Source organism: Salvelinus alpinus, chromosome 7 (assembly GCF_045679555.1).
Source record: "Salvelinus alpinus chromosome 7, SLU_Salpinus.1, whole genome shotgun sequence".
Lineage (NCBI taxonomy): Eukaryota > Metazoa > Chordata > Actinopteri > Salmoniformes > Salmonidae > Salvelinus > Salvelinus alpinus.
Genome location: NC_092092.1, coordinates 32,235,069 through 32,262,054, shown reverse-complemented (window position 1 = coordinate 32,262,054; position 26,986 = coordinate 32,235,069). Strand labels below are relative to the sequence as shown.

Below are 26,986 nucleotides of genomic sequence, written 5' to 3'. Positions count from 1 at the left end.
TGAGGACAGGGAGCTGTGGAGCTGAGGACAGGGAGCTGTGCGAATCTGGATATCACTGGACAGATGTTAATTATTTTATTTTTGAGGGGATATGGTTCTGGTCGGGCCCTAGAAATCGAGAACCTATGCCCACCCTCTCTGTATATTGTCTTGTCTGTCTTTTCCCCTCCCTATTTTGTCCTTTAGAGGAGTTGGCAGAGTAGAGCAAGGCCAAGTGTGGGTCCCATATTGTTTGCAGCACCAGAGTGAGAGTTCTCTTAGAGTTCTCTGTTTTGTTGCAGTGACATATCTGTCAGATCTCCCCAAGGAGATGTGGGTGTGGAGTCAGGCGCAGGAGAAACAAGTTCTGAAGAAAAGGGCATTTTATTAACCAGCTCAAAAATAACAGGACACCGAACTACAGCAGTAGCCACGAAACCCCACTCAGACACAGTCCAGGGAAAAACCACCTGTTAAACATGAACTAATGAAAAACGCAACCCAAACTAACTGACAGTCAAACGAAAACAATCCCACACAGAACCCCAAAGGAAATGTCGAGATAAATACCCCCCCTAATTAACCAAAATGAAACCAGCTGAAACACAAAACAGACATAACCAAAAGAAAAGGAAAAAGGATCGGTGGCAGCTAGTAAACCGGCGACGACGACCGCCGAGCGCCGCCCGAACAGGGAGAGGAGCCACCTTCGGTGGAAGTCGTGACAATATCAGAATATTTCAGTGTGCAGTGGAGTGAGATTGGTAGTGCCTTTCAACATATTGTTGCAGTGCTATACCAGAATAATACAGAGTTTTGCAGTGTGCCCCTTTCGATGCCCGATATTTACCTGAGGGAGTAAGGGGGAGGGTAACCTACCTGAGGGGAGGCTCTAATGTGTCGACACAATCCGGGAAATCGTACTGTCTGCTGTGGGAGGTCGGGAAACGGGGTCCAATCCATGTTAACCCATGAATTGAAAATAAAACTAAACTTGAGCATACTTACCTGTCCTGGTCTTCTGTTGGGGTTGTGTGCAGGAGAACATTCAGTCCTGAATCAGTCCTGGAATCAGGAATCAGTCCTGTGTTTGGGTGGACTTAATAGGGGTTCACACTTAACTGCGACAGAGATGTAAGTCATATAACATTGTTGGTGGTGTGTCACAAAGAACCAGGCATAGTCTTATGTAAATTACTTGTTCCACTACTACTCTACTAGTAACATGCCTCACTAAGAACTAGAATACAACTCACACAGTATCTAGATCATGTGTGTGAAATGCTTGATAGTGTATGTGATGGAAATTGAGAGGTCTACTTTCTTGGGGACCTGAATATTGACTGTCTTTCATCAAGCTGTCCGCTCAAGAGGAAGCATCTCACTGTAACCAGTGTCTGTAATATGGTTCAGGTTATTAATCAGCCTACCAGGGTGTTTACAAACACTACAGGAACTAGATCATCCACATGTTTTGATCACATTTTTACTAAAACTGTAAAACTTTGTTCTAAAGATGTATCCGTACCCAAAGGATGCAGTGATCATAATATAGTGGTTATATCCAGGAAACCCAAGGTTCCAAAAGCGGGGCCTAAAATAGTGGATAAGAGATCATACAAAATATTTTTATGTGACTTATGTGAATGACGTTAAAAATGTGTTTGTCCGATGTGATTAATAAGGAGCATCCAGACACTGCACTTGATGCATTTATTTATGAAATGATTTATTTAAATTCTTGATAAACATGCAGCTGTTAAGAAACTGACTGTTAGAACTGTTAAGGCTCCATGGATTGATGAGGAATTGAAAAACTGTATGGTTGAAAGAGATGCGGCAAAAGGAGTGGCTATTAAGTCTGGCTGCACATCTGACTGACTGACACTGCAAATTGAGAAATTGTGTGACTAAACTGAACAAAAAGAAGAAACTGTATTATGAAGCCACGGTCAATGGTATAAAGAATGATGGAAGAAAACTTGAGTACTTTAAATCTAATTATGGGTAGAAAAACGAATTAATTTCCATCTTTCAAGAAATGCCATCGTATTCATGCATCAAAACAATGAACTAATGAAACTAATGAAAGAAAAACATTGTAAGTTTGAGTTTTGGAAAGTTAGTGTGGAGAGCTGGATTTTTGTTTCGTTATTGATCAATAAATGACAAACCTCCTGGCATTGACAATTCAGATGGAAAGCTACTGAGGATGATTTCAGTGCAGTCTATGATATTATTGACCATTCAACCTCTGCCGTATCGTGGATTCAGAGCTACAGTATCTAATACAACACAGAGGGTTTTCTTTAATGGAAGCTTCTCTAATGTTAAACATGAAAAGTCTGGTGTCCCGGAGGGCAGTTCACTTGGCCATCTACTCTTTTCTATTTTTACCAAAGACCTACCACTGGCATTAAACAAACCCTGTGCGTCCATGTATTCTGATGATTCAACCCTATACGTGTCAGCAACCATAGCTAGTGAAATCACAGCAACCCTAAACTAAGAGTTGCAGTCTGTTTTGGAATGGGTGGTCAGTAATAAACTGGTCCTGAACATCTCTAAATCTAAGAGCATTGTATTTTGTACTAATCATTCCCTAATTTATAGACCTCAGCTGAATCTGGTAATGAATGGTGTGGTTGTTGAGCAAAATATATTGATTCAATGGTTGTAAAGATGGGGAAAGGTCTGTCTGTGACAAAGAGATGCTCTGCTTTTTTTTGGACACCACACTCCACAAAGCAAGTCCTGCATGCTCTAGTTTTATCTTATCTTGATTATTGTCCAGTCATATGGTCAAGTGATGCAAAGAATGACCTAGTTAAGCTGCAGCTGGCCCAGAACAGAGCAGCATGTTTTGCTCTTCGTTGTAATCAGAGGGCTAATATCAATACTATGCATGCCAGTCTCTCTTGGCTAAGAGTTGAGGAAAGACTGACTGCATCACTTATTTTTATAAGAAACATGAATGTGTTGGAATTTACAAATTGTTTGCATTAGTCAACAGCACTGACACACACTTACCCCATCAGAATTGCTACCAGGGGTCTTTTCACAGTACCCAGGTCCAGAACAAATTCAAGGAAATGTATTTTTAGAGTCATGATTGAATGGAACTCCCATCTCACGTAGTGCAAGTGAACAGCAAACCTGGTTTCAGAAAACAAATAAAGCAATACCTCGCGGCGCAATGCCTCTCAATCAATCAAATGTTATTCATAAAGCTCTTTTTACATCAGCCGATGTAAAAAGGGCTTGTGACCTACTTTTGTGTGTATGCACTGACATGCATGCGATAGATACATGTACATACATACAATGTATTTAAATTGGAAAGTATTTTGTCTAATGTCTTTTTTTGTTGTGTCAGACCCCAGTAAATCTAGTTGTCACCACTGGTGTCGGCTAATGGGGATCCCCAGTAAGACTAGTTGTCACCACTGGTGTCGGCTAATGGGGATCCCCAGTAAGACTAGTCGTCACCACTGGTGTCGGCTAATGGGGATCCTAATAAAATCAAATAAAAAGAACTCACACAGCAAAAGCTGTTTAAGTCATGGTCTCTTCTCACTTAATTCCTCTCTCTCCTCCCTCTATTTCTCTCTCTCTCTCTTTTCAGAATGTGGTGAACTGTAACATTATCAAGCCAGTAATGGTCTTCCACATCCACAGACAGCCTGCACTCTCCCAGCCTCCACCTCCATCCTGTAGGTGTGCGTGTGTAGAGCTGAAATAGCCCTGAAGTGACCATAATATTGTTTTGACTAGTTCTCTCTCTCTACCACCCATACAGTCCCCCTACAATGGCTGACGCACTGGTCTCCATCTGGTAACTCCAACCTGTGAATCCTGGGTGGTATCAGACAGTACTATTCCATCTTCAACAGAGCCCAGAACATGGTGAGCCTTGGCTAGATAAATCGAAGACTGATCAGCAATGGATATCCCGTAAATCCATATGAACAACATTGTGTCTCTCAAGTGCAATATCTATTCTAAAGCAAGTTTGGGATTGGAAGTGAGGCATAGGGCTTTATGTGTATAATTGATTATTAGTTCACCAAAAATTATAAACTAAGGTGTAGCATTATGAGTAGTTTGATGGTCTTCTGTTTGGTTCATACATACTTTGATTATGAATAAAGCATGCACTGCATGATCAAACCAAAAATAATGTGCACCCATTTCCTTTCCTATAGTGTCACCATGTGGCCAATCATGTAACTACTCAAAGGCCCTAAAGTCAGTGTTGCCAATTTAGCGACTTTATCTCTATATTTAGCTAGTTTCTCTGAACCCTGCAGTGACTTTTATCGGTAAAAAAAGAGGCTAGCAACAAATTCAGCTACTTTCAGGCTGCCTTTGTGGTGTTTTGCCACCGAGAGTTTCTACGTTTACATTTTAGCCATTTAGCAGACGCTCTTATCCAGAGCGACATACGGTTAGTTATTCATCTTAAGATAGCTTGGTGGGACAACCACATATCACAGGCATAGTAAGTACACTTTTCCTCAATAAAGTAGCTATCAACAAAGTCAGAGCTAGAAGCGTTGTATATCTTTTTTTGTGGGGGGGTATTTAAGATACTCTTTGAAGAGGTAGGGTTTCAGGTGTTTTCGGAAGATGGGCAGGGACTCTGCTGTTCTAGCTTCAGGGGGAAGCTGGTTCCACCATTGGGGTAACAGGACAGAGAAGTGCTTGGACTGGGCTGAGCAGGAGCTGCCCTCCCGTAGGGGTTGCTCAGGTTGGGGTGAAGGGTTTGAGCATAGGCTGAAGGTAGGGAGGGGCAGTTCCTCCATGGACGAGCACCATGGTCTTGTAGTGGATGCGAGCTTCAACTGGAAGCCAGTGAAGTGTGTGGAGGAGCGGGGTGTCATGAAAGAACTTGGGAAGGTTGAAAACCAGGCAGGCTCCAGCGTTCTGGATAAGTTGCAGGGGTTTGATGGCACAAACAGGGAGGCCAGCCATCAGAGATTTGCACTAGTCCAGACGGGAGATGACAAGTGCCTGGATTAGGACCTGCACCGCTTTCTGTGTGAGGTAGGGTCGTACTCTACGGATGTTGTGCATGAACCTGCAGGAGCAAGTCACTGCTTTGATGTTTGCAGAGAACGACAGGGTGTTGTCCAGGGTCACGCCAAGGTTCTATGCACTCTGGGAGGGCGACACTGTAGCGTTGTCAATCGTGATGGAGACGTCTTTGAGCGGTGAAGCCTTCCCCGGGAGGAAGAGCAGCTCCGTCTTGTCGAGGTTGTGCTTGAGGTGGTGGCCAGAGATGCGTGTCGCCACCTGGGTGTCAGAAGGGGAAAAAGGAGAAAAGTAGTTGAGTGTCATCCGCATAGCAATGGTAGGAGAGACCATGTGAGGATATAATGGAGACGAGTGACTTGCTGTATAGAGAGAAGATGAGGGCCTAGGACCAAGCCCTGGGGGACACCAGTAGTGAGAGTATGTAGTGCAGACACAGATCCTCTCCACATCACCTGGTTGGAGCAGCCTGCCAGGTAAGATGCAATCCAAGAGTGTGCAGAGCCTGACACTCTCATCCCTGAGGGTGGAGAGGAGGATCTGATGGTTCACGGTGTCAAAGGCAGAGGATAGATCTAGGAGGATAAGACCAGAGGTGAGAGAGTCAGCTTTGGCAGTGCGGAGAGCCTCCGTGACAGAGAGAAGAGCAGTCTCGGTTGAGTGACCCGTCTTGAAGCCTGATTGGTTAGAGTCAAGAAGATCGTTCTGAGAGAGATAACGAGAAAGTTGATCAGACAGCATGCTCAAGTGTCTTGGAAAGAAAGGAAAGGCATACAGGTCTATAGTTTTTGACGTCAGATGAGTCGAGTGTTGCTTGAGGGGGGTGACAGGCCATTTTGAAGTCAGAGGGGATGCAGCCAGTGGCCAGGGATGAGTTGATGAATGGGAGAATGTCTCCAGAGATGGTCTGGAGAAAGGAGGAGGGGATGGGGTCGAGCGAGCAGGTTGTTGGGCGGCCATACATCACTGTCACAGGATTTCATCTGGAGAGAGAGGGGGGGAGAGAGAGAGCGAGGTCAAAGCGTAGGGTAATTCTGTGTGAGTGGGACCAGTGGACTCAATAGGCTGAGTGAATGTCATCAATCTTCTTTTCAAAGTGGATGACAAAGTCGTCCACAGAGAGGGAGAAGGGAGGGGGTGAAGGATTAAGGAGGGAGGAGAAGTTGGAAAAGAGAGTTTCCTATTGTTGAAATTTAGATTGATAGAAAGTGGCTTTAGCAGCAGATACAGACAAAGAGAAGGTCGAGAGGGAGGGAAAGAATGATAGGTCCTCTGGAAATGTCGTTTTCCCCCCATTTTCACTTAGCTGCCCACAGCCCTGTTCTGTATGCTCGTAATGAGTCACTCAGCCGTGGAGCAGGAGAGGAGGGCCAAGCCGGCTGGGAGGAAAGGGGACAGTGCGAGTCATAGGATGCGGAAAGGGAGGAGAGTACGGTCAAAGAGGCAGAATCAGGAGACAGAAGGATTTAACAGGAGGGAGAAGGATTTAGCAGAAGGAAGAGATGATAGGATAGAAGAGAGTAGTGGGAGAGAGAGCGCAAAGATTGCGACGGCGCATTAAAATCTGGGTAGGGGCTGAGTGGCTAGGGTTGGAGGAAAGGGAGACAAAAGGAAACAAAAGTGATCAGAGACCTGGAGGGGGGGGGGGGGGGGGGGGTTGCAGTGAGTGTATTAGTAGTTGTATTGCCTGTCTTCTGAGTTGGAGGGGATTGGGAAAGGGTGAGGTCAAAAGAGGCAAAGAGGGGAAAGAGAGATTTGGAAAGAAGTTAATTGAAGGCAGAAGACAGGAGGTTGAAGTTGCCAAATACGAACAGCGGTGAGCCATCGTCAGGAAATTAGCTTATTAAGGTGTCAAGCTCATTGAGGAACTCTCCGAGGGCACCTGGTGAGCGATAGATGACAACAATGTTAAGCTTGAGTGGACAAGTGAAAGTGATGGACAGGTGAGGGGGAGAAAATATAAAATCTCCAGTTAGGAGAAAAGAGTAGCCCTGTGCCATCCCCGCGACAACCATTTCCTCTTGGACTATGAGAGAAAACATAGTCAGATGAAGAGAGATCAGCTAGAGTAGCAGTGTTCTCTGGGGTGAGCAGGGCCAAAAAGTAAAGAGACTGAAGGGCAGCATAGGCTGAACTCTGCGTTCTTGACCACAGATCGGCAGTTCCAAACATTGCAAGAGACCCAGAATTCCACATGGGTTATGCGCACAGGTACACTAAATTAGAAGGGCTGCAGCCCAGGGTCGGGAGCGTCTATAAAGCTTACAGGAAGAGGAGCGAACAGGTATAGAAAACACAGTTACCAAAGCTACAAAAGAGCAGAAAATAACTAAGATACGCAAGTGAGAGTGGTGTGGAGCATTCCTCTAACAACTACGCAGAACAACTCAGCGGAACTGTCTTTGATCGGCGACGGTCTTAGTTGTATCTCTGTGCATTCAAATTGCCATCGATAAAACGCAATTGTGTTTGTTGTCTCTAGCGTATGTCTGCCTGCCCATACCATAACCCCACCGCCACCATGGGGCACTCTGTTTACAATGTTGACATCAGCAAACTGCTCGCCCACACGACGCCATACAGGCTGTCTTCCATCTGCCCGGTACAGTTGAAACTGGGATTCGTGAGGAGCACCCTTATTTGATGCCAGTGGCCATCAAAGGTGAGCATTTGCCCACTGAAGTTGGTTACCGAACTGCAGTCAGGTCAAGACCCCCGTGAGGACACTGATGCTACAGATTAATCTCCCTGAGATGGTTTCTGACAGTTTGTGCAGAAATTCTTCAGTTGTGCAAATCCAGTTTCATCAGCTGTCCGTGTTGCTGCTCTCAAATGATCCCTCAGGTGAATAAACAGGATGTGGAGGTCCTAGGCTGGCATGGTTACACGTGGTCAGTGGCTGTGAGGCCGGCAGGACGTACTGCCAAATTCTCTAAAACAACGTTGGAGGCGGCTTATGGTAGAGAAATTAACATTAATTTATCTGGCAACAGCTCTGGTGTACATTCCTGCAGTCAGCATGCCAATTGCACACTCCCTAAACTTGAGACATCTGTGGAACTATGTTGTGTGACAAAAGTGCACTTTTTAGAGTGGGTTGTTATTGTCCCCAGCTCAAGGTGCACCTGTGTAATGATCATGGTGTTTAATCAGCTTCTTGATATGCCACACCTGTCACATGGATGGATTATCTTGGCAAAGTATAAATGTTTTCTAACAGGAATGTAAACAAATTTCTGCACACAACTGGTGTGAAATAAGCTTTTTGCACAAATGGAACATTTATGGGATCTTTTATTTCAGCTCATGAAACCGACACTTTACATGTTGCATTTATATTTTTGTTCAGTGTACATTCAGAAATCCTTATTGATCATTCTGCACGTTATGAGCAGTCAGCAGTTCACACACCAAGTTGGCTACTGGGAAGAGAGGCAGCACCTGAAGATGACGGCCCTAGCTTGTAAAAAGATAGTGCTAGACAACAACAAATAAAGACAAATTATACTTATCACTCCAGGAGTGATATCAGGAGTCCTCTATCTATAGAACGAAGGACACAGAGATGGAGCCCGAGAAACTGGTTATGTACACTCAGAAGAGGTGAAACCACTCCCCCTCCAATACAACCACTGATTACCAAAACAAGGTCACAAATTGCCTTGCCCCTTAATCCTGGTTGATGTGTAAACAATCAACTGCAAGTTATGAGCAGTCAGCAGTTCACACGCCAAGTAGGCTACTGGGAAGACAGGCATCACCTAAAGTACATGGCCCTAGCTAGAAAATAATTCAGTACTAGACAGCGGAGGCTGGTGCCTGGACCTATAGGAGACAGGCTCATTGTAATGGCTGGAATGGAATTAATGTAACTGAGTCAAATGTGGTTTCCATATGTTCGATAAGTTCCATTTATTCAATTTCAGCCATTACAATGGGCCCGTCCTCCTACAGCTCCTCCCACCAGCCTCCTATGGTATTAGACAAGGACAAATGAAGACAAAATGTATACTTAGCACTCCTGGAGATATCAGGAGTCCTTTAGTTATAGAACGAAGCTATAGAATGAAGCATTTGGTGACTTTTCCCACCAAATTCTGACGCAAACGAGAGCGGGAGAAGCTGTCTGTGCAACAGAAGTCACACACACAGGCAAGGACGCACAAGTGGAGGAGATGTGCGGCGGGAGAGGGTGCGAAAACGCTACGTCGGGGACCGCATCTGTACTGCACCAAGGCAAATTGGTGCTGTGACGTCGTCGCGGCAACGGCCAAACATAGTCTAGCGACTTCTAGCGTCAAAACAAGGAGCCAATAGCGATTCTCACAAACAAAACAATAGTTGGCAACACTTCCCAAAGTCAGTGACAAAACTGTCATAGTTGGTTGGTCGGAGAGTTGCACTTGCCGTGTTAAGCAAAGTAGGCAAACCTCCACTGAGCCAGCCCTTTGACAAGGCACATTGGATTAAGATGTTAAGACTCGCATGGGCACGGTCGTCGTCAAAAAATAGCCGCGTTGACCCAGCTCGCCTGCTAAGTATCGTTCTCCTGGGAGGTGACAACAAGCCGCACAGTCCAGAACAGAGTCGGGACATCAGCGGACTCACACCACCCCCTGTTAGCGACAAGTCCCCCTCGCTGCTGAGTCCCAGGACGTCCCAATACTGCTTCAGGTAAAGTAGCTAATGAAAAGACACATAACATGACATCTTGCGACTGACTTGTCAAATTAATTGATTAATCGCTAACTAGCTAACGTCAGCTAGCTACAATAATGCAACGATTGATTAGCTGTGGATTACATCATTGTCTCGCGCCTGCCTGGGGAGCTAGCGGGTCGCCAAGTGGTCTTGTACGAGCTGTTGTTAGCTAGCTAGCAGGCTAGATGCCATTCGTCCATTGGTTTAGCCAGCTAGCTATTTACCAAATTGTAAATAAACCTGATGATACTCTTTACAGTGTTGACACGGTTGCCAGTGAACACTCGACATAACACGGTGATGCTTTACGGTGTGTTCTGCAGTTTGGAGAACTAAAAACCATGCTAGCTAAAAGGCTAGTGTTTTTAGCATGCTTGACAGCCAGCACTGTCTGGTTTTGACAGCTGTCACTTGATAGGGCTCGTGCATGGAGGAAGTAGTTACTGTAGCTAACTAACTAGTTACAGTAGCTAACGATTATAGTAAGCTGCTACTGTCTAGCCAACATTGATATCATGCAGCACTCATACCATACATGCCAAGTATGCACGCAGTTCACCCAGCAATAACCTTTCTATAAACATAACAACATGTGACTTAGCTAACATGAACAGGTTTGATGACATTGATAGCACACTCCACATAATGTTATTTTCAGTCAGTCATTTTGTTGTAGTTTACAAACAGTTTACCAACGATGATCAAAGTGCTACCTCTGTGTTTCACTTGAACCACCAGTATGACAAGCAGAGCCAGTCTGAGTATGGCGTCTGGGAGTGAGGGGCAGGGCAGCCCCCCGTCCACCCCTCAGAGACCCCCCAACCGCCTGGGACAGGAGAGGTCCCCTTACCTGCTGCAACACGCACACAACCCGGTGGACTGGTGGGTTAGACACACACATACACACACACAATCCGTGGACTGGAGGGTTAGTCCACTTATTATTCTCTTTCACCAGTATGCCTAATCTAAACCTAATGAACTACGCTGAACAGAAATATAAACACAACATGTAAAGCGTTGGTCCCATGTTTCATGAGCTGAATTATGATTTTTTTTCTCCCATACGCAAAAAGCTTATTTCTCCCAAAACGTGTGCTCACTTTTTTATATCCCTGTTAGTGAGCAATTCTCCTTTTCCAAGATAATTCATCCACTTGACAGGTGTGGCATATCAAGAAGCTGATTAGACAGATCATTACACAGGTGCCCCTTGTGCTGGGGACAATAAAAGGCCACTTTAAAATGTGCACTTTTGTCACACAACACAATGCCACAGATGTCTCAAGTTTTGAGGGAGCGTACAATTGGCAGGCTGACTGCAGGAATGTCCACCAGAGCTGTTGCCAGATAATTTAATGTTCATTTCTCTACCATAAACTGTCTCCAACGTCGTTTTAGAGAATTTGGCAGTACGTCCAACTGACCTCACAACCGCAGACCACGTGTAACCACGCCAGCCCAGGACCTTCACATCCGGCTTCTTCACCTGTGGGATCCACTGAGGGTTGGGGGTGGTGCTGAGTAGTATTTGTGTCTGTAATAAAGCCATTTTGTGGGAGGAGAACATTCTGATTGGCTGGACCTGGCTTCCCAGTGGGTGGGCCTGGCTGTAATAAAGCCATTTTGTGGGGGGAAAACACATTCTGATTGGCTGGACCTGGCTCCCCAGTGGGTGGGCCTGGCTGCCAAGTGGGTGGCCCTGTGCCCTTCCAGGCTCACCAATGGCTGCACCCCTGCCCAGTCATGTGAAATCCATAGATTAGGGCCTGATGAATTTATTTCAGTTGACTGATTTCCTGATGAACTGTAATTCACCAAAGTCTTTGAAATTGTTGCATGTTCCGTTTTTATATTTTTGTTCAGTATGTGTAAACTAATATAAGATAGTGCCAGTTAAATACATGAATCTATCCCACCTCCCAGGTATCCATGGGGACAAGAGGCGTTTGACAAAGCCAGGAGTGAAGACAAGCCTATCTTCCTGTCAGTGGGCTACTCCACGTGTCACTGGTGCCATGTGATGGAGAGAGAGTCCTTCGAGGACGAGGAGATTGGAAAGACCCTCAGTGACAACTTTGTCTGTATTAAAGTTGACCGCGAAGAGAGACCTGATGTGGACAAAGTCTACATGACCTTCGTGCAGGTGTGTGTGGCTGTGTGTGTAAACATGTAGTAATCAAGTTCCCATATCTGCTGTGTTTGTTAATCTGTGTTGCTGTCCCTGGTCTCTAGGCAACCAGCGGAGGTGGTGGTTGGCCGATGAGTGTGTGGCTGACCCCTGACCTACGACCTTTCATTGGGGGCACCTACTTCCCCCCAAAGGACAGTGGCCGGAGACCTGGACTCAAAACTGTCTTGACCAGAATTATGGAGCAGGTAATAACAATGTCCAAGCTGTATTTGAACTCTACAAATACAGCACTTTACAAAGTTCATATGTGTGTATACAGTAGCCTACATGGATATGCCAAGTGGCTTGTGGGGTGTGTGAGTGGCAAAGATATTAGTGCTGTAGCAACCGTGTGTGTGTGTTCCGCTCTCTCTCAGTGGCAGGATAACCGTGAAGCGTTGGAGTCAAGTGGTGAGAGAGTTATAGAAGCTCTGAAGAAGGGAACCTCTATCGCAGCTAACCCCGGGGAAACCCCACCCCCAGCCCATGATGTAGCCAATCGCTGCTTCGTACAGCTCGCACACTCCTATGAGGAGGAATATGGAGGATTCAGGGATGCACCCAAGTTCCCCTCACCAGGTACATATGCACACAGGAGTTCTCCAGTTCTTTCTTTTTGTCTTTGCGTCTCTGTCTGTCTGACCGTTGCTCTCTCTCCTCTTCCTATCTCACGGTCTGTTTCTCTCTCTTTCCCCCTTTCTTTCTGCCTCTCTCTTTCTGTAGTGAATCTGATGTTCCTTATGTCGTTCTGGTCTGTGAACCGTTCGTCCACTGAGGGGTCCGAGGCGCTCCAGATGACCCTACACACACTCCGCATGATGGCCCTGGGGGGCATCCACGACCATGTGGCACAGGTACACACTCTCATTCACACTAATGCCACTTTGCCATCGTTCCTAGGACATGCTACTCCACTACACACAGCACACCACAACACAGTTGGCATGAGCAAGAGTAGACCGTTTATGTTGTATTTCTCATTCCTTTATTTCTTTCTTCTTTCTCTCTCTTTGCCTATCTTCCTCTCTCGCAGGGGTTCCATCGTTACTCTACAGACTCATCCTGGCATGTTCCCCACTTTGAGAAGATGCTTTATGACCAGGCCCAGCTGGCTGTGGCCTACATCAGCGCCTACCAGGTGTGTGCATGCGTGTGTTTGTGTGGCAGCCAACCCGTCTCTACCATAATCGTTAGTCAGCAGAATTAGCCTAGATTAATAAACTCTGTTAGGGGATGTCACATCATGTGAGGGGTATGTATAGCAATGCGAAACACTGCCACAAAGCGTGTAATATTTTACAGCGAGAGCTGAAGCGAACCTCTTCTTCCGCGGGAGGCTACAATAACTTAAGTTTCCTGGGGAAGCTGTGAAGTGAGCTGTAGCCATCTGGGGAAGCTGTGAAGTGAGCTTTAGCCCCCCAGGGAAGCTGTGAAGTGAGCTTTAGCCCCCCAGGGAAGCTGTGAAGTGAGCTTTAGCCCCCCAGGGAAGCTGTGAAGTGAGCTTTAGCCTCCCAGGGAAGCTGTGAAGTGAGCTTTAGCCTCCCAGGGAAGCTGTGAAGTGAGCTTTAGCCCCCCAGGGAAGCTGTGAAGTGAGCTTTAGCCCCCCAGGGAAGCTGTGAAGTGAGCTGTAGCATATTGTGTGATTGTTTGTGTGTCTGTATGCATAGCAATTATAAGGATACATATTTCGGTACATTTTGCTGCCGACTAACTGTCAAACAGTAAAATGATGCGACCAACAGAAAATACTACGCATGCGTACAAGAAATTGAAGTTTTTCAATAAGAGCTTAATGAAAACATACAACAATAGCAAGCCTATCGTCTTACAGTCAAAAGGCTCTAGCCAATTATTGAACATGCACCTTCTGTAATGAAGCTAATAAAAGCAAGATGGCGCCGACAGAGACGGTCACCTCGCTTCTAGTCCTTAGGAAACTATGCAGTATTTCGTTTTTTAATGTATTGTGTCTTACATTGTTAGCCCAGAAAATCTTAAGTGTTATTACATACAGCTGGGAAGAACTATTAGATATCAGAGCGACATCAACATGACGACCAGGAATACGACTTTCCCGAAGCGCATCCTTTGTTCGCACCACCACCCAGGGCATTGGATCTCATTCCAGAGGTCGACCTAAAACAATGTCGCCGCAGAATTGGTTGACGGAGCGGCCTCCTGGTCAGACTTCGGAGGCGTGCACACCACCCACCTCTTCCGAGTATATTACTCTCCAGTCTCTAGATAACAAGGTAGATGAAATTAGGGCAAGGGTTGCTTTCCAGCGACATACTCTGTTTCAAGGAAACAGCTCAGCTCAGCATTCAACCCCATAATACCCTCCAAGCTCATCATTAAGCTTGAGGCCCTGGCTCTCAACCCCGCCCTGTGCAATTGGGACTTTCTGACGGGCTTCCTCCAGGTGGTGAAGATAGGAAACAACAACTTCACTTCGCTGATCCTCAATACTTGGGCCCACAAGGATGCGTGCTCAGCCCCCTCCTGTACTCCCTGTTCACCCATGACTGTGTGGCCAACTCAATCATCAAGTTTACAGACGACACAACAGTAGTGGGCTTGATTACCAACAATGACAAGACGGCCTACAGGGAGGAGGTGAGGACACTCGGAGTGTGGTGCCAGGAAAATAACCTCTCACTCAACGTCAACAAAACAAAGGAGATGATCGTGGACTTGAGGAAACAGCAGAGGGAGCAGCCCCCTATCCACATCAACGGGACAGTAGTGGAGAAGGTGGAAAGCTTCTAGTTCCTCGGTGTACACATCACGGACAAACTGAAATGGTCCACCCACACAGACAGCGTGGTGAAGAAGGTGGAACAGCGCCTCTTCAACCTCAGGAGGCCGAAGAAATTTTGCTTGTCGCCTAAAACCTTCACAAACTTTTACAGATGCATAATCGAGAGCATCCTGTCGGGCTGTATCACCGCCTGGTATGGCAACTGCACTGCCCACAACCGCAAGGCTCTCCATAGGGTGGTGTGGTCTGCACAACGCATCACTGGGGGCAAACTACCTGCTCTCCAGGACACATACAGCACCCAATGTCACAGGAAGGCCAAAAAGATCATCAAGGACAACAACCACCCAAGCCACTGGCTGTTCACCCTGCTACCATCCAGAAGGCAAGCTCAGTACAAGTGCATCAAATCTGGGACCGAGAGACTGAAAAACAGCTTCTATCTCAAGGCCATCAGACTGTTAAACAGCCATCACTAACACAGATGCTGCTGCCTACATACAGACTTGAAATCATTGGACCACTTTAATAAGAATGTAGTTTTCTAACCCAGCATTAGCCTGTGGTTGACCAATTAGAATTCCTTGCAATAAAACTGGACCAATGGCCAAATAACAAGTATCCTATTTCAGGTTCAATGTATAAACAATTTGGACCAATGAGAACTTGCCATGTAGCTATGAGTCCCGGGAATGTAATTCCTCCCATGTCTCTGACCCATTGATATTACAGAAAAAAACACTATTTCCATTTATCATTAGTACTCTATTGACCTCTTGTCCTCTGCGTTGTGTATTTATCTTCGAAATATTCTTACACTCCCCCGTAGATCATTTAAAAAATATATACTTAATGTATTTTTAGAAAACATTTAAAAAAAATAGACAGTATAAAAAATATTAGCAGTAAGCATAAAAACATTTCCATTAAACACCTTGCATTTCTACAAAACACAAAGGGCATTTTTTACTTGCTGTTACATTAAGAAATAGATTTCAAACAAAGTTATAGAAAATATGTATTAACAGGTGTAATGATGATGTCCCTTACGATTCCTACCACATCCTGTATTAGGAGGAAACCCACACAAAAAAGTAATTGTCTACAAGACAATAATATTCAATCATCCTATTGGCAAGGTAATCATTCACCAAGTCCTTTAAAAGTGACCAGCTCTTCCACACTGGTATCAGTCCCACATAGATAACTATTAGATATTATGTTCAGGCAGTCTGCCGGTAGTGAGGAATTATTTTTTTGTTCCACTGAACTTCTCTAATGAACACTTCACCGGTGATCTTGTATCATTTCAGGTACTGCCCCTGGGTCAAGGGATATTGCTGCAGCTTCAGACGGTAGATTTTCATAACCTGTAACGAAGGAAACAAAAAAGTGAAAGTAACATGTCCTGGTTTCAAGAGAGATTGATATTTCACATAGATTTCTCTAAGTAAGCATGTCCTGATTTTCAGGAAAACGTTGGACATTTCACCTAGATATCCCTAATATGATGACTGCGGTATACAACATAGAAGGTAGGTAGGTAACAACATCTCCACCCCGCTGATCCTCAACACTGGGGCCCCACAAGGGTGCGTTCTGAGCCCTCTCCTGTACTCCCTGTTCACCCACGACTGCGTGGCCATGCACGCCTCCAACTCAATCATCAAGTTTGCGGATGACACTACAGTGGTAGGCTTGATTACCAACAACGACGAGACGGCCTACAGGGACGAGGTGAGGGCCCTCGGAGTGTGGTGTCAGGAAAATAACCTCACACTCAACGTCAACAAAACAAAGGAGATGATTGTGGACTTCAGGAAACAGCAGAGGGAGCACCCCCCTATCCACATCGACGGGTCAGTAGTGGAGAAGGTGGAAAGTTTTAAGTTCCTCGGTGTACACATCACGGACAAACTGAATTGGTCCACCCACACAGACAGCGTTGTGAAGAAGGCGCAGCAGCGCCTCTTCAACCTCAGGAGGCTGAAGAAATTCGGCTTGTCACCAAAAGCACTCACAAACTTCTACAGATGCACAATCGAGAGCATCCTGTCGGGCTGTATCACCGCCTGGTACGGCAACTGCTCCGCCCACAACCGTAAGGCTCTCCAGAGGGTAGTGAGGTCTGCAGAACGCATCACCGGGGGCAAACTACCTGCCCTCCAGGACACCTACACCACCCGATGTCACAGGAAGGCCATAAAGATCATCAAGGACAACAACCACCCAAGCCACTGCCTGTTCACCCCGCTATCATCCAGAAGGCGAGGTCAGTACAGGTGCATCAAAGCAGGGACCGAGAGACTGAAAAACAGCTTCTATCTCAAGGCCATCAGACTGTTAAACAGCCACCACTAACATTTAGCGGCCGCTGCCAACATACTGACTCAACTCCAGCCACTTTAAAAATGGGAATTGATGGAAATTATGTAAAAATTTACCACTAGCCACTGCCGTACCAGGCGGTGATAAACAATGCCACTTAATATAATGTTTACATACCCTACATTACCCATCTCATATGTATATACTGTACTCTATATCATCTACTGCATCTTGCCATCTTTATGTAATACATGTACCACTAGCCACTTTAAACTATGCCACTTTATGTTTACATACCCTACAGTACTCATCTCATATGTATATACCGTACTCTATACCATCTACTGCATCTTGCCATGCCGTTCTGTACCACCACTCATTCATATATCTTTATGTACATATTCTTCATCCCTTTACACTTGTGTGTGTGTATAAGGTAGTAGTTGTGGAATTGTTAGGTTAGATTACTTGTTGGTTATTACTGCATTGTCGGAACTAGAAGCACAAGCATTTCGCTACACTCGCATTAACATCTGCTAACCATGTGTATGTGACTAATAAAATTTGATTTGATTTGATTTAGAAGCTTATCAGGTTCTGATCATCTTACTATGCTTCTTCACCCGAGATTGATTAGCAATTGGGGGCCAATCAGTTCTTTATTCTCCAGGCTCCGCTTTGTCATCAAAATGGACAACCTTGCAAAGAGTGACATGTATCCATCGTGATTTTCCCTGGACTTTTACTGCTGACCTCGTTATGAGCAAAACCTGATAAGGACATTCCCATTTTGGCCCTAATGTGTCTGTTACATATTTTTTTACCATCCCCCACTGTCCTGGTTCTACATCATGTCCCCCCTTGGGAGTTATTCCCTACGCCTCTTTTGCTTGTCTGTCTGCTTCCCCTACTGCATTAGAGCGTTGTATGCAATAGTTAAGCATTGTGCCACTCAAAGTGAACGTCTGCTTTTCTCAAATCTAACGTGCCTGGTAGTGACATGGGCTGACCTGTGACAACCTCAAACGGACTCAACCCTGTGGGTTTGTTATGTGTTTACCGTAAACGACATAATACCGTAGGCAATGCATCCGGCCATGTCATTCCTTGATGCATCTTTGAAAGTATCTTTCAAAACTCGATTTGTGCGTTCTACCTTGTGCGTTTTCCCACACAACGATAAACTATCTTGTCCACAACAATGTGTCCCAAAGGGTGGAGCTGTGTCATCAAGTAGGGTAGGAGTGCATTTGGCGCTACACATCTCAGGTTGTATTTCCACTTGATTGAGTTTGCATCCTGCAGCCATCCATTCCCACACTTCATCTTTTGGTGCACTGCTTTGCATATCTCTAATGTGTTGCAATGTATCCAAGGTGTATCTCCTAATCAGTTTAGGTGACCGAGGTGTTCTCTTGGCAGCCGCCCTGGCAGCTTTGTCAGCCAACTCATTACCTTTACTCTTGTCTGTAAAGATTTTTCCATGTGCTTTCATTTTCAAAATTGCAACTTGTCCAGGTAACTGGAGATAATTCAGTATAGCCATCACCTCTGGTCCGTTCTTCACAGGAGCTCCCAGTGATGTCATGAATCCTCTGTTTTTCCATATTTTTCCAAACTCATGGGTAACACCAAAAACATACCTTGAGTCTGTGTAGATATTAGCTGTTTTTCCACCAATTCCGTCACCTGTGCTGATGTTCCTGCAGGTAACGTGCCTGTCACTATCACATTGTCCATTGTAGTAACTGCCCAGCCTGCCTTCCTCACACCCCCTTCACAATGCTTGAACCGTCTGTGTATGAAATAAACTCAGGGTTTTCCAACGGATGCCACTTAGTAAACCCATCAGAGAGCTGATCCAAAACCAACTCACAACAGTCGTGTTCAAGTAATGTGGTATCTGTAAGATACATTAGAGTAGCTGAATCACATGGTGTGCCACGTTGTATGATGATGTTTTGTTCCAATGAGCAGCTGTGACCTGTGCAGCTCGATTCATTGTCAAAAGAGTATGAACAGCATGTCGGCAGAATGTGTCTTTTCAACTATACCCATGTCCAATAGATCTTTAATCACTACTTTAGTAGCATCCATAGCTTCCTTGCCTATGGGATATTGTTTTGTGCAAGGTGGGGCAACACCTGTCAAGCACACTGGTTCCATATCCAAAGTTCCAACCTCATTTGTCTTCGTAGTCCAAATAGGATGGTTCTGAACTATAGATCCCTGCAGTTGTCTAATTTGCCACGTCACCTTCCCTTCAGAGATGTTCAGTGTAGAGTCAAGTTGCATAATAACATCAAGACCTAAAATAGGTTGTTCATCTGAGCCTATCCACGCCCCTTATTTTCAAAATGTTCTTACACTTGTTAAATATTACTGCACTGCCGAAACAAGAAGCACAAGCATTTCGCTACACTCGCAATAACATCTGCTAACCATGTGTATGTGACCAATCAAATTTGATTTGATTTGAAAACATTATTTTCAAACATTTGCCAGAATACAATTCGTGGAAAACACACTTCTAAACAGCGCACCTAATGCGAGCGTTTCCATGTGATAAAGATTCAAATCTCTGTTAGAAACTAATGGCAACAACTAGGATGGGTTGCTAATATGACTAGGATTTTGGCTTCTGGACAACAAAAGAAAGTTGATATGAAAACCAATAGAACAGGAGAGAAACGCTGGTTAACGGCTGGAGGAAGTCTTTATATAATAGTTGCCTCCACATTTCTATGGCTGGATTTTGGCCAGGCTACTCTGAAGCAAAGGTAAGACATGCCTCATTATCTGAAGTAAAGTAAACCGTTCAGGTTTCAAACAATTATACTGCCTCAAGCTCACATTGTAAAGTGGTGGGTGATGCGCTGATAACCTGCCAACCATTGACTATAGCCTACACTATGCACAAGAATAGTGATTAGGATTCACACTTTTATGAGTTGAGATTGTGAAATAAAAATAGTAGCACTTTTTAATCGTGGCCATCAAAACCGTTTTTAACCTATAGACCAATAAGCACGACCGGTCAAATGTATTTTCAGAGGCTAACCGTTATACCTAATAGCAATGTATAGGACCATAGACGTGTCCCTTACCTTGTTGGTGGTACAGTAGAATAACTAACACTGTAGTATAGTAGAATACGTCAACAAGACTGTCCTCTTCACTGATGTATTTTTCATCTTGAAAAGGTAAGGATTCACTGTAAAGCCAGCCTCGATGCGTAATATGGGGATATATAGGTCCTGTATTTTGGATGTGTGCGATCAAGTGCAAGAGGTTGTTTTTTATAGAAGGTGTTCTACACTGGTTGGCTCAGAATACAGTTGTGATATAGTTGTGTTATCGTTGCTATATGTTGTTGTGGGTGCAGGTCTCAGGAGACTGGTGCAATATTGTTAATTACAGTAGCGTATGGTTGGTTGGGTTCCGGTTGTGTAACAGTTGCAGTGTGATATGTTGTCTTCTCTGGGTGCAGGCCTGGTTGTGGAATGGTTCTAGTCTGCTTGTGTTATGGTTGCAGTGTGGTTTTGTGATAAGTTGTCTTGTGTGGGTGCAGGTGTCGGGGGAGCAAGTCTTTGCTGACGTGGCCCGGGACATTCTCCTCTATGTCTCCAGAGACCTCAGTGACAAGGTGAGACATCTCCCTCCTACCTCATTAACACCTCTGTGTGTGTGTGCGTGCGTGCATATGCGCTCGTGCATTTGGGGGCATGTGTGTGAGGTATCGCACTCTTTTAAAAAATGGCTCTGGATTACTATCCACCTTTCTTCCTCTCCCTGCCCTGGCAAGGCGGCGGCCATCTTAGTTTGATTAATGTCTCGACAGCCCAGAACAGAGCACACAATTAAAACCACACTCATTGAGATCATTCTATTCACCAAGATTTATTATGTAATTATACGGTAACGAATTACGCAAGGAAGGTAATTTACCACGGACACTGTTTCTTTTATACGGCTGCCTCGCACAGGGCTTTCCCTCGAAAGCTCAGAGTCATTGTTGCAGAGAGAATACAGAGAATGTGCAGACAATGGACAATAGAGTTGGCCTGAAGTTTTTAGTTCATTTACCTACTGTTACACAGAGTAGTTGCATGTTATCTACCTTTAATCTCATGTGCTGCGGGCAGTGGCAGGCACAAACAGCAGTTGATGACTGAACCTTGTTTTTTCCCACACGATTGTTAGGTAATAATTTAGGTAGTTTAGACAGCACTACAGCTAGCTAGCACTTCCACACTCCATTTCCCTAGCGGGCAGCAGCTACCTTGTCCATATGCTGAGCCTGGTTGATAAGCACATCAGGTGCTGCCAATTAGGGTGGTCGTCGGTCAGAGTCCCAGCTTGCAAGCCGTGAGGCTGCTGGTTATGTTTGGTGGCCATGAGGCCTTTCGTTTGTTTTTGAGTCTTTAGTTTCGGCATTCCTTTTTAGTGTTTTTATTTATGTTTCGCCACAACAAATAATAATCCGCTTGGACAGGCCGATCAAGAGAGACAGAACTGGCCCTGGACCATTTGCTGTCTCCTGGGTACATGCATTCAACACCTGTTCGCATATGATTACTTTTCACATTTAATGCACACATTTATTCAGGTTACAGACAATGTAACTATAACAAAAAATATACATTCAATCCAAGGATCATGACCGGAACATTGGTTTAAGATTCATTACATTTATCATTACAGAAAATGATATTAACACTTTGTTCTCTAAACACCCCATCTCTCTCTCTTGGGCGTTTAGTCTGGGGGCTTCTACAGTGCTGAGGACGCAGACTCTCTCCCTGCTGCGGGAGGAAGTGAAAAGAGGGAGGGGGCGTTCTGTGTGTGGATGGGGTCAGAGGTCAGAGAACTACTTCCTGTCGTGGTGGAGGGAGCAACAGGGGGCGCTACAGAGGCTGACATCTTCATGCACCACTACGGTGTCAAAGAACAAGGCAACGTGGACATGGAACAGGTGTGTGCGCGCTCGCAAGCTCGTTGGGCCCCAAGATAGACCTTGTCCTAAGTGTCTTTTAAATGACCATTAACATTTATCTTCTGTGTGTCTTCTGTAATTATCTTCTGGGCGTGTCAGGACCCTCATGGGGAGCTGCAGGGCCAGAACGTGTTGATCGTGCGTTACTCTGTGGAGCTGACAGCTGCACGCTTTGGCCTCAGTGTAGCGAAGGTCTCTGAGCTACTGGCCTCCGCTAGAGCCAAGATGGCCGAAGTCAGGAAGAACCGTCCGGCCCCTCACCTCGACACCAAGATGCTGGCCTCCTGGAACGGTAAGAGCACACACACACTGCACCCAGGTCTCCATGTGATGCGGGAGTGTATCAGTATCTGTGAGGTAACGAAGCGATTTCAGGAACCCTTCCATTAAACCTCTCTCCTCCATCTAGTCCTTAATTAGTCAATCACTTCATTAATCAGCTGTCCCACAGTGCAGACAGCACTCTACTGGGCTTTGATGACTGGGCTGCTCCCTACCAACGCTTTGATACTGACATGAAAGATGGAGGGAGGGATAGAGGGAAGGAGAGAAAAGGAACCCAGCGACCAGGGGAACTTCAAAGCCTGGTAATCACCAAGTTGCTGCTGAACTGCCACCTCACGGAGTCACTGAGCTGTTCCAGAACAGAGCACACAATTAAAACCACACTCATTGAGATCATTCTATTCACCAAGATTTATTATGTAATTATACGGTAACGAATTACGCAAGGAAGGTAATTTACCTTAGAGAGATGATGATACAGCGTTCCAGTATGGGACGATACCACAGAATTCCATTGAAACCATGTTGCTGGCAGTTGCTTGACAATATTTTGGGTTTGGCAATATGACAATGGGCTTCATAACCCTTCTCTCCCTCCCCCTTTCTCTCCATCTCTCTCCTCCCATATCTTTCTTTCTTGCTCTCTCTCCAGGTCTGATGTTATCAGGCTTTGCGCGTGTCGGCGCTGTGCTGGATGACAAGGCTCTGCTGGAGAGAGCGGTGCAGGCCGCTGGCTTCCTAAAGGAGCACCTGTGGGACGCGGAACGACAGATCATGCTTCGCTCCTGTTACCGTGGAGACGAGATGGAGGTGGAGCAGGGGTAAGATGGGGTGATAATGATGAGAATGTTTAGGTGACAAATCACAACTTCAGTACTTGACATCAATGTGTGATTTGCGCAAACGTTTCAATTATATGCACATATCGCAAGTGAGCAATGGACTGAATTAAAGGTTACATTTACAAAATAATAATAATACAATGAATTGGGCGGGTAGGTGACAACACATGAGGACCTTTCACCAACATCAATTTCACCCCATGTTATATAAGTTTCACAATCTAAAACACAAATAAAATTGTATTTATCACATGCTTCGTAAACAACCAGAGAAATGCTTACTTACGGGCCCTTCCCAACAGAAATAATAGAAAAATAATAACACAAGGAATAAATATCGGTAACATGGCTATATACACGGGGTACCAGTACCGAGTTGATGTGCAGGGGTACGAGGTAATTGAGGTAGATATAGTGTATGTACATATAGGTAGGGAAAAAGTGACTAAGCAACAGGATTAGGGATGCACCGATATATTACATTTTTGGATGATTCTGATATTTTCCTTGCCCAAAAAAAACGATACCGATATTTAAAATGTTAGCCATGTTTTAAGCGTTCTCGTACAGTTGAATAGTTAACACACACACATGGACGCAGCGGTCTAAGGCACGGCATCTCAGTGCAAGAGGCGTCACTACAGTCCCTGGTTCGAATCCAGGTTGTATCACATCCTGCCGTGATTGGGAGTCCCATAGGGCGGCTCACAATTGTCCCAGCGTCGTCCGGGGTAGGCCGTCATTGTAAATAAGAATTTGTTCTTAACTGACTTGCCTAGTTAAATAAAGGTTACACACACACACCACACTGACCCAAAAATTATTTTGTTGGCATTTACGTATGTCCATTACCAGTAAAACATAATCAAAACCTATTTATTTTACTTACTTGCTGTGCTGTTTCGTTGTTCAGTCGTTTCATTCTCAACCAGGATTTCTTGGAACGCCGTTTGGGTCTTTGCGTGTCAAAAAAGAAAACAATGACCAGTAGATAACACTATTTGACGTGTCAAATAAGTTTGTTGACCAATCAGGACCTGAAAATGACTTCACATAATAATTGAATGCCTTCATACATTTTTTACTTAGTGTAATAACTATCACTTGTATTTCATGTCACAATGATTCATCGATACATATGCTATGATGCTGGTAAAGTTGTCTCGCGCACCTACAGTGCTGGTCATAAAAAAGTAAAGCTAGCTAGCTCATGGATGCAAACAATGTTGTTCCCCAAAAACATAGCAAAATGACATAATCTGTTTCAGTAGCTATAGCTAGCTAACTATATAACTAGGTGTCATCATCTAAAATAACCCACATTTATTTGATTAATGGTGGTCGGACCCATCTATGGGAAGCTAGCCACAATAAGGATTAGCCACAATAGTGGACTTTGCGGTTAGCCTTCAAAATGAAACTATGGCATAATTCTACTTTTTGTATTCATTTGCATCACTGTCAATGACATACTTTTATTTTGAAGGCAAACCATAAATTCCACTATTGTGCCTAATCCTTATTGTGGCTAGCTTCACAACACATAACCCGGTCCGGTCGAGCCTCACTAGCCAGATGAAGATAGCTGGCTGCTTATAACGTTAGCTTTGGGGACCAGGATTAAGTAGCTGGCTAGCTATTCATTTTCATGAACTAAATTTCAATTTCAATAGGCGAACAACAAGTGGCAACCTAGCTAATACTTACTCACAAAGATTCCTAAATCATTGCTAAGAATAATGAAAATGACTGCAGTTTCTACTGGTTATTGTTTTCAGGCTGGTTGTATTGGTGCTAGCTAGGTACCATGATAAAGCTAGCTACCCCAGAAGTTGCGTCGAACAAATTATGCTTTATTACCATCGTGGTATTGTAAAAACATCGTTCGTGGTCGGTGTTTGCAGGCTTTTTATTACAGCTTTGACAGTGCTACTGTATCTTTTTTGACACGCAAAGACCCAAACGGCGTTCCATAGTGGGCATGTCTTGAAGCTAATAGCAATGATGCTATTACTGTGTAACTCCGGTAGGGCAACATCTGAAAAATAGCGCCCTTGGTAGTGTGTACTGGTGCTCGACCAGTCGGCGAAAGTCAACATCACCCACAACAGAGAACGGTTGATTGTCAAGGGTCCATTATCTTGGCTTTAATGCATTTCACCTTTGAGTTGTCTCGCTGAAATGTTCTTACTCTTTCAAATGACTGCTCGACTTGTTGACTGCTCGATCCACACAGCAGACATTGTGGGCTAGGTTAGGAATGCTGTGTTGCACGTGTAAAGCAACATTTTACGTGACGTCATTACGTCGTGTACCTACGTTATATAGGTATGCACGTCAGCTTTGACATCGGTTTTGCACATCGGCGTTAAACTAGACATGTTCACAGATATATCGTGCATCCCTAAACAGGATAGATAATAAACAGTAGCAGCAGCTAATGTGATGAGCCAAAAGAGTTAATGCAAAAAGGTTCAATGCAGATAGTTCGGATATCTTATTGGTTAACTATTTAACTAACTATTTATCAGTATTATGGCTTGGGGGTAGAAGCTGTTCAGGGTCCTGCTGGTTCCAGACTTGGTGCATTGGTACAGCATGCCATGCGGTAGCAGAGTGAACAGTATATGACTTGGGTGGCTGGAGTCTTTGACAATTTTTAGGACCTTCCTCTGACACTGCCTGGTATAGAGGTCCTGGATGGCAGGGAGCTCAGCCCCAGTGATGTACTGGGTTGTAAGCACTACCCTCTGTTCCGCCTTGCGGTTGGATGGAAAGCAGTTTCCTGTAGTCCACAATCTGCTCCTTTGTCTTGCTGACGTTGATACACTTATTAATGAAGGCTGATGTGGTAAACTCCTCAATACCATCGGATCAATCCCGGAACATATTTCAGTCTGTGCTAGCGAAACAGTCCTGTAGCTTGTCATGGAAGTGGATATTGTATTATTTACATTTACATTACATTTACATTTAAGTCATTTAGCAGACGCTCTTATCCAGAGCGACTTACAAATTGGTGCATTCACCTTATGATATCCAGTGGAACAACCACTTTACAATAGTGCATCTAACTCTTTTAAGGGGGGGGGGGGGGGTTAGAAGGATTACTTTATCCTATCCTAGGTATTCCTTAAAGAGGTGGGGTTTCAGGTGTCTCCGGAAGGTGGTGATTGACTCCGCTGACCTGGCGTCGTGAGGGAGTTTGTTCCACCATTGGGGTGCCAGAGCAGCGAACAGTTTTGACTGGGCTGAGCGGGAACTGTACTTCCTCAGAGGTAGGGAGGCGAGCAGGCCAGAGGTGGATGAACGCAGTGCCCTTGTTTGGGTGTAGGGCCTGATCAGAGCCTGAAGGTACGGAGGTGCCGTTCCCCTCACAGCTCCGTAGGCAAGCACCATGGTCTTGTAGCGGATGCGAGCTTCAACTGGAAGCCAGTGGAGAGAGCGGAGGAGCGGGGTGACGTGAGAGAACTTGGGAAAGTTGAACACCAGACGGGCTGCGGCGTTCTGGATGAGTTGTAGGGGTTTAATGGCACAGGCAGGGAGCCCAGCCAATAGCGAGTTGCAGTAATCCAGACGGGAGATGACAAGTGCCTGGATTAGGACCTGCGCCGCTTCCTGCGTGAGGCAGGGTCGTACTCTGCGAATGTTGTAGAGCATGAACCTACAGGAACGGGTCACCGCCTTGATGTTAGTTGAGAACGACAGGGTGTTGTCCAGGATCACGCCAAGGTTCTTAGCACTCTGGGAGGAGGACACAATGGAGTTGTCAACCGTGATGGCGAGATCATGGAACGGGCAGTCCTTCCCCGGGAGGAAGAGCAGCTCCGTCTTGCCGAGGTTCAGCTTGAGGTGGTGATCCGTCATCCACACTGATATGTCTGCCA

General features: G+C 45.2%; 1 protein-coding gene across 2 annotated transcripts in view; it reads left to right on the top strand.

Moving 5' to 3' along the window:
• Window positions 1-9,269: 9,269 nt before the first annotated feature.
• spata20 (spermatogenesis associated 20) overlaps window positions 9,270-26,986 on the top strand; it is a 64,060-nt gene continuing 46,343 nt past the window's right edge. Inside the window, exons 1-11 of one of the 2 annotated variants that reach the window (XM_071409879.1) lie at window positions 9,270-9,687; window positions 10,453-10,596; window positions 11,641-11,860; window positions 11,950-12,093; window positions 12,265-12,466; window positions 12,611-12,741; window positions 12,921-13,025; window positions 20,548-20,622; window positions 21,739-21,951; window positions 22,072-22,264; window positions 22,910-23,078. In XM_071409879.1, the coding sequence (XP_071265980.1) occupies window positions 9,485-9,687; window positions 10,453-10,596; window positions 11,641-11,860; window positions 11,950-12,093; window positions 12,265-12,466; window positions 12,611-12,741; window positions 12,921-13,025; window positions 20,548-20,622; window positions 21,739-21,951; window positions 22,072-22,264; window positions 22,910-23,078 (1,799 nt within the window). In that variant the 5' untranslated portion in view covers window positions 9,270-9,484. The remainder of the gene's footprint in view (window positions 9,688-10,452; window positions 10,597-11,640; window positions 11,861-11,949; window positions 12,094-12,264; window positions 12,467-12,610; window positions 12,742-12,920; window positions 13,026-20,547; window positions 20,623-21,738; window positions 21,952-22,071; window positions 22,265-22,909; window positions 23,079-26,986) is intronic. The other variant, XM_071409880.1, reaches the window with a different exon arrangement.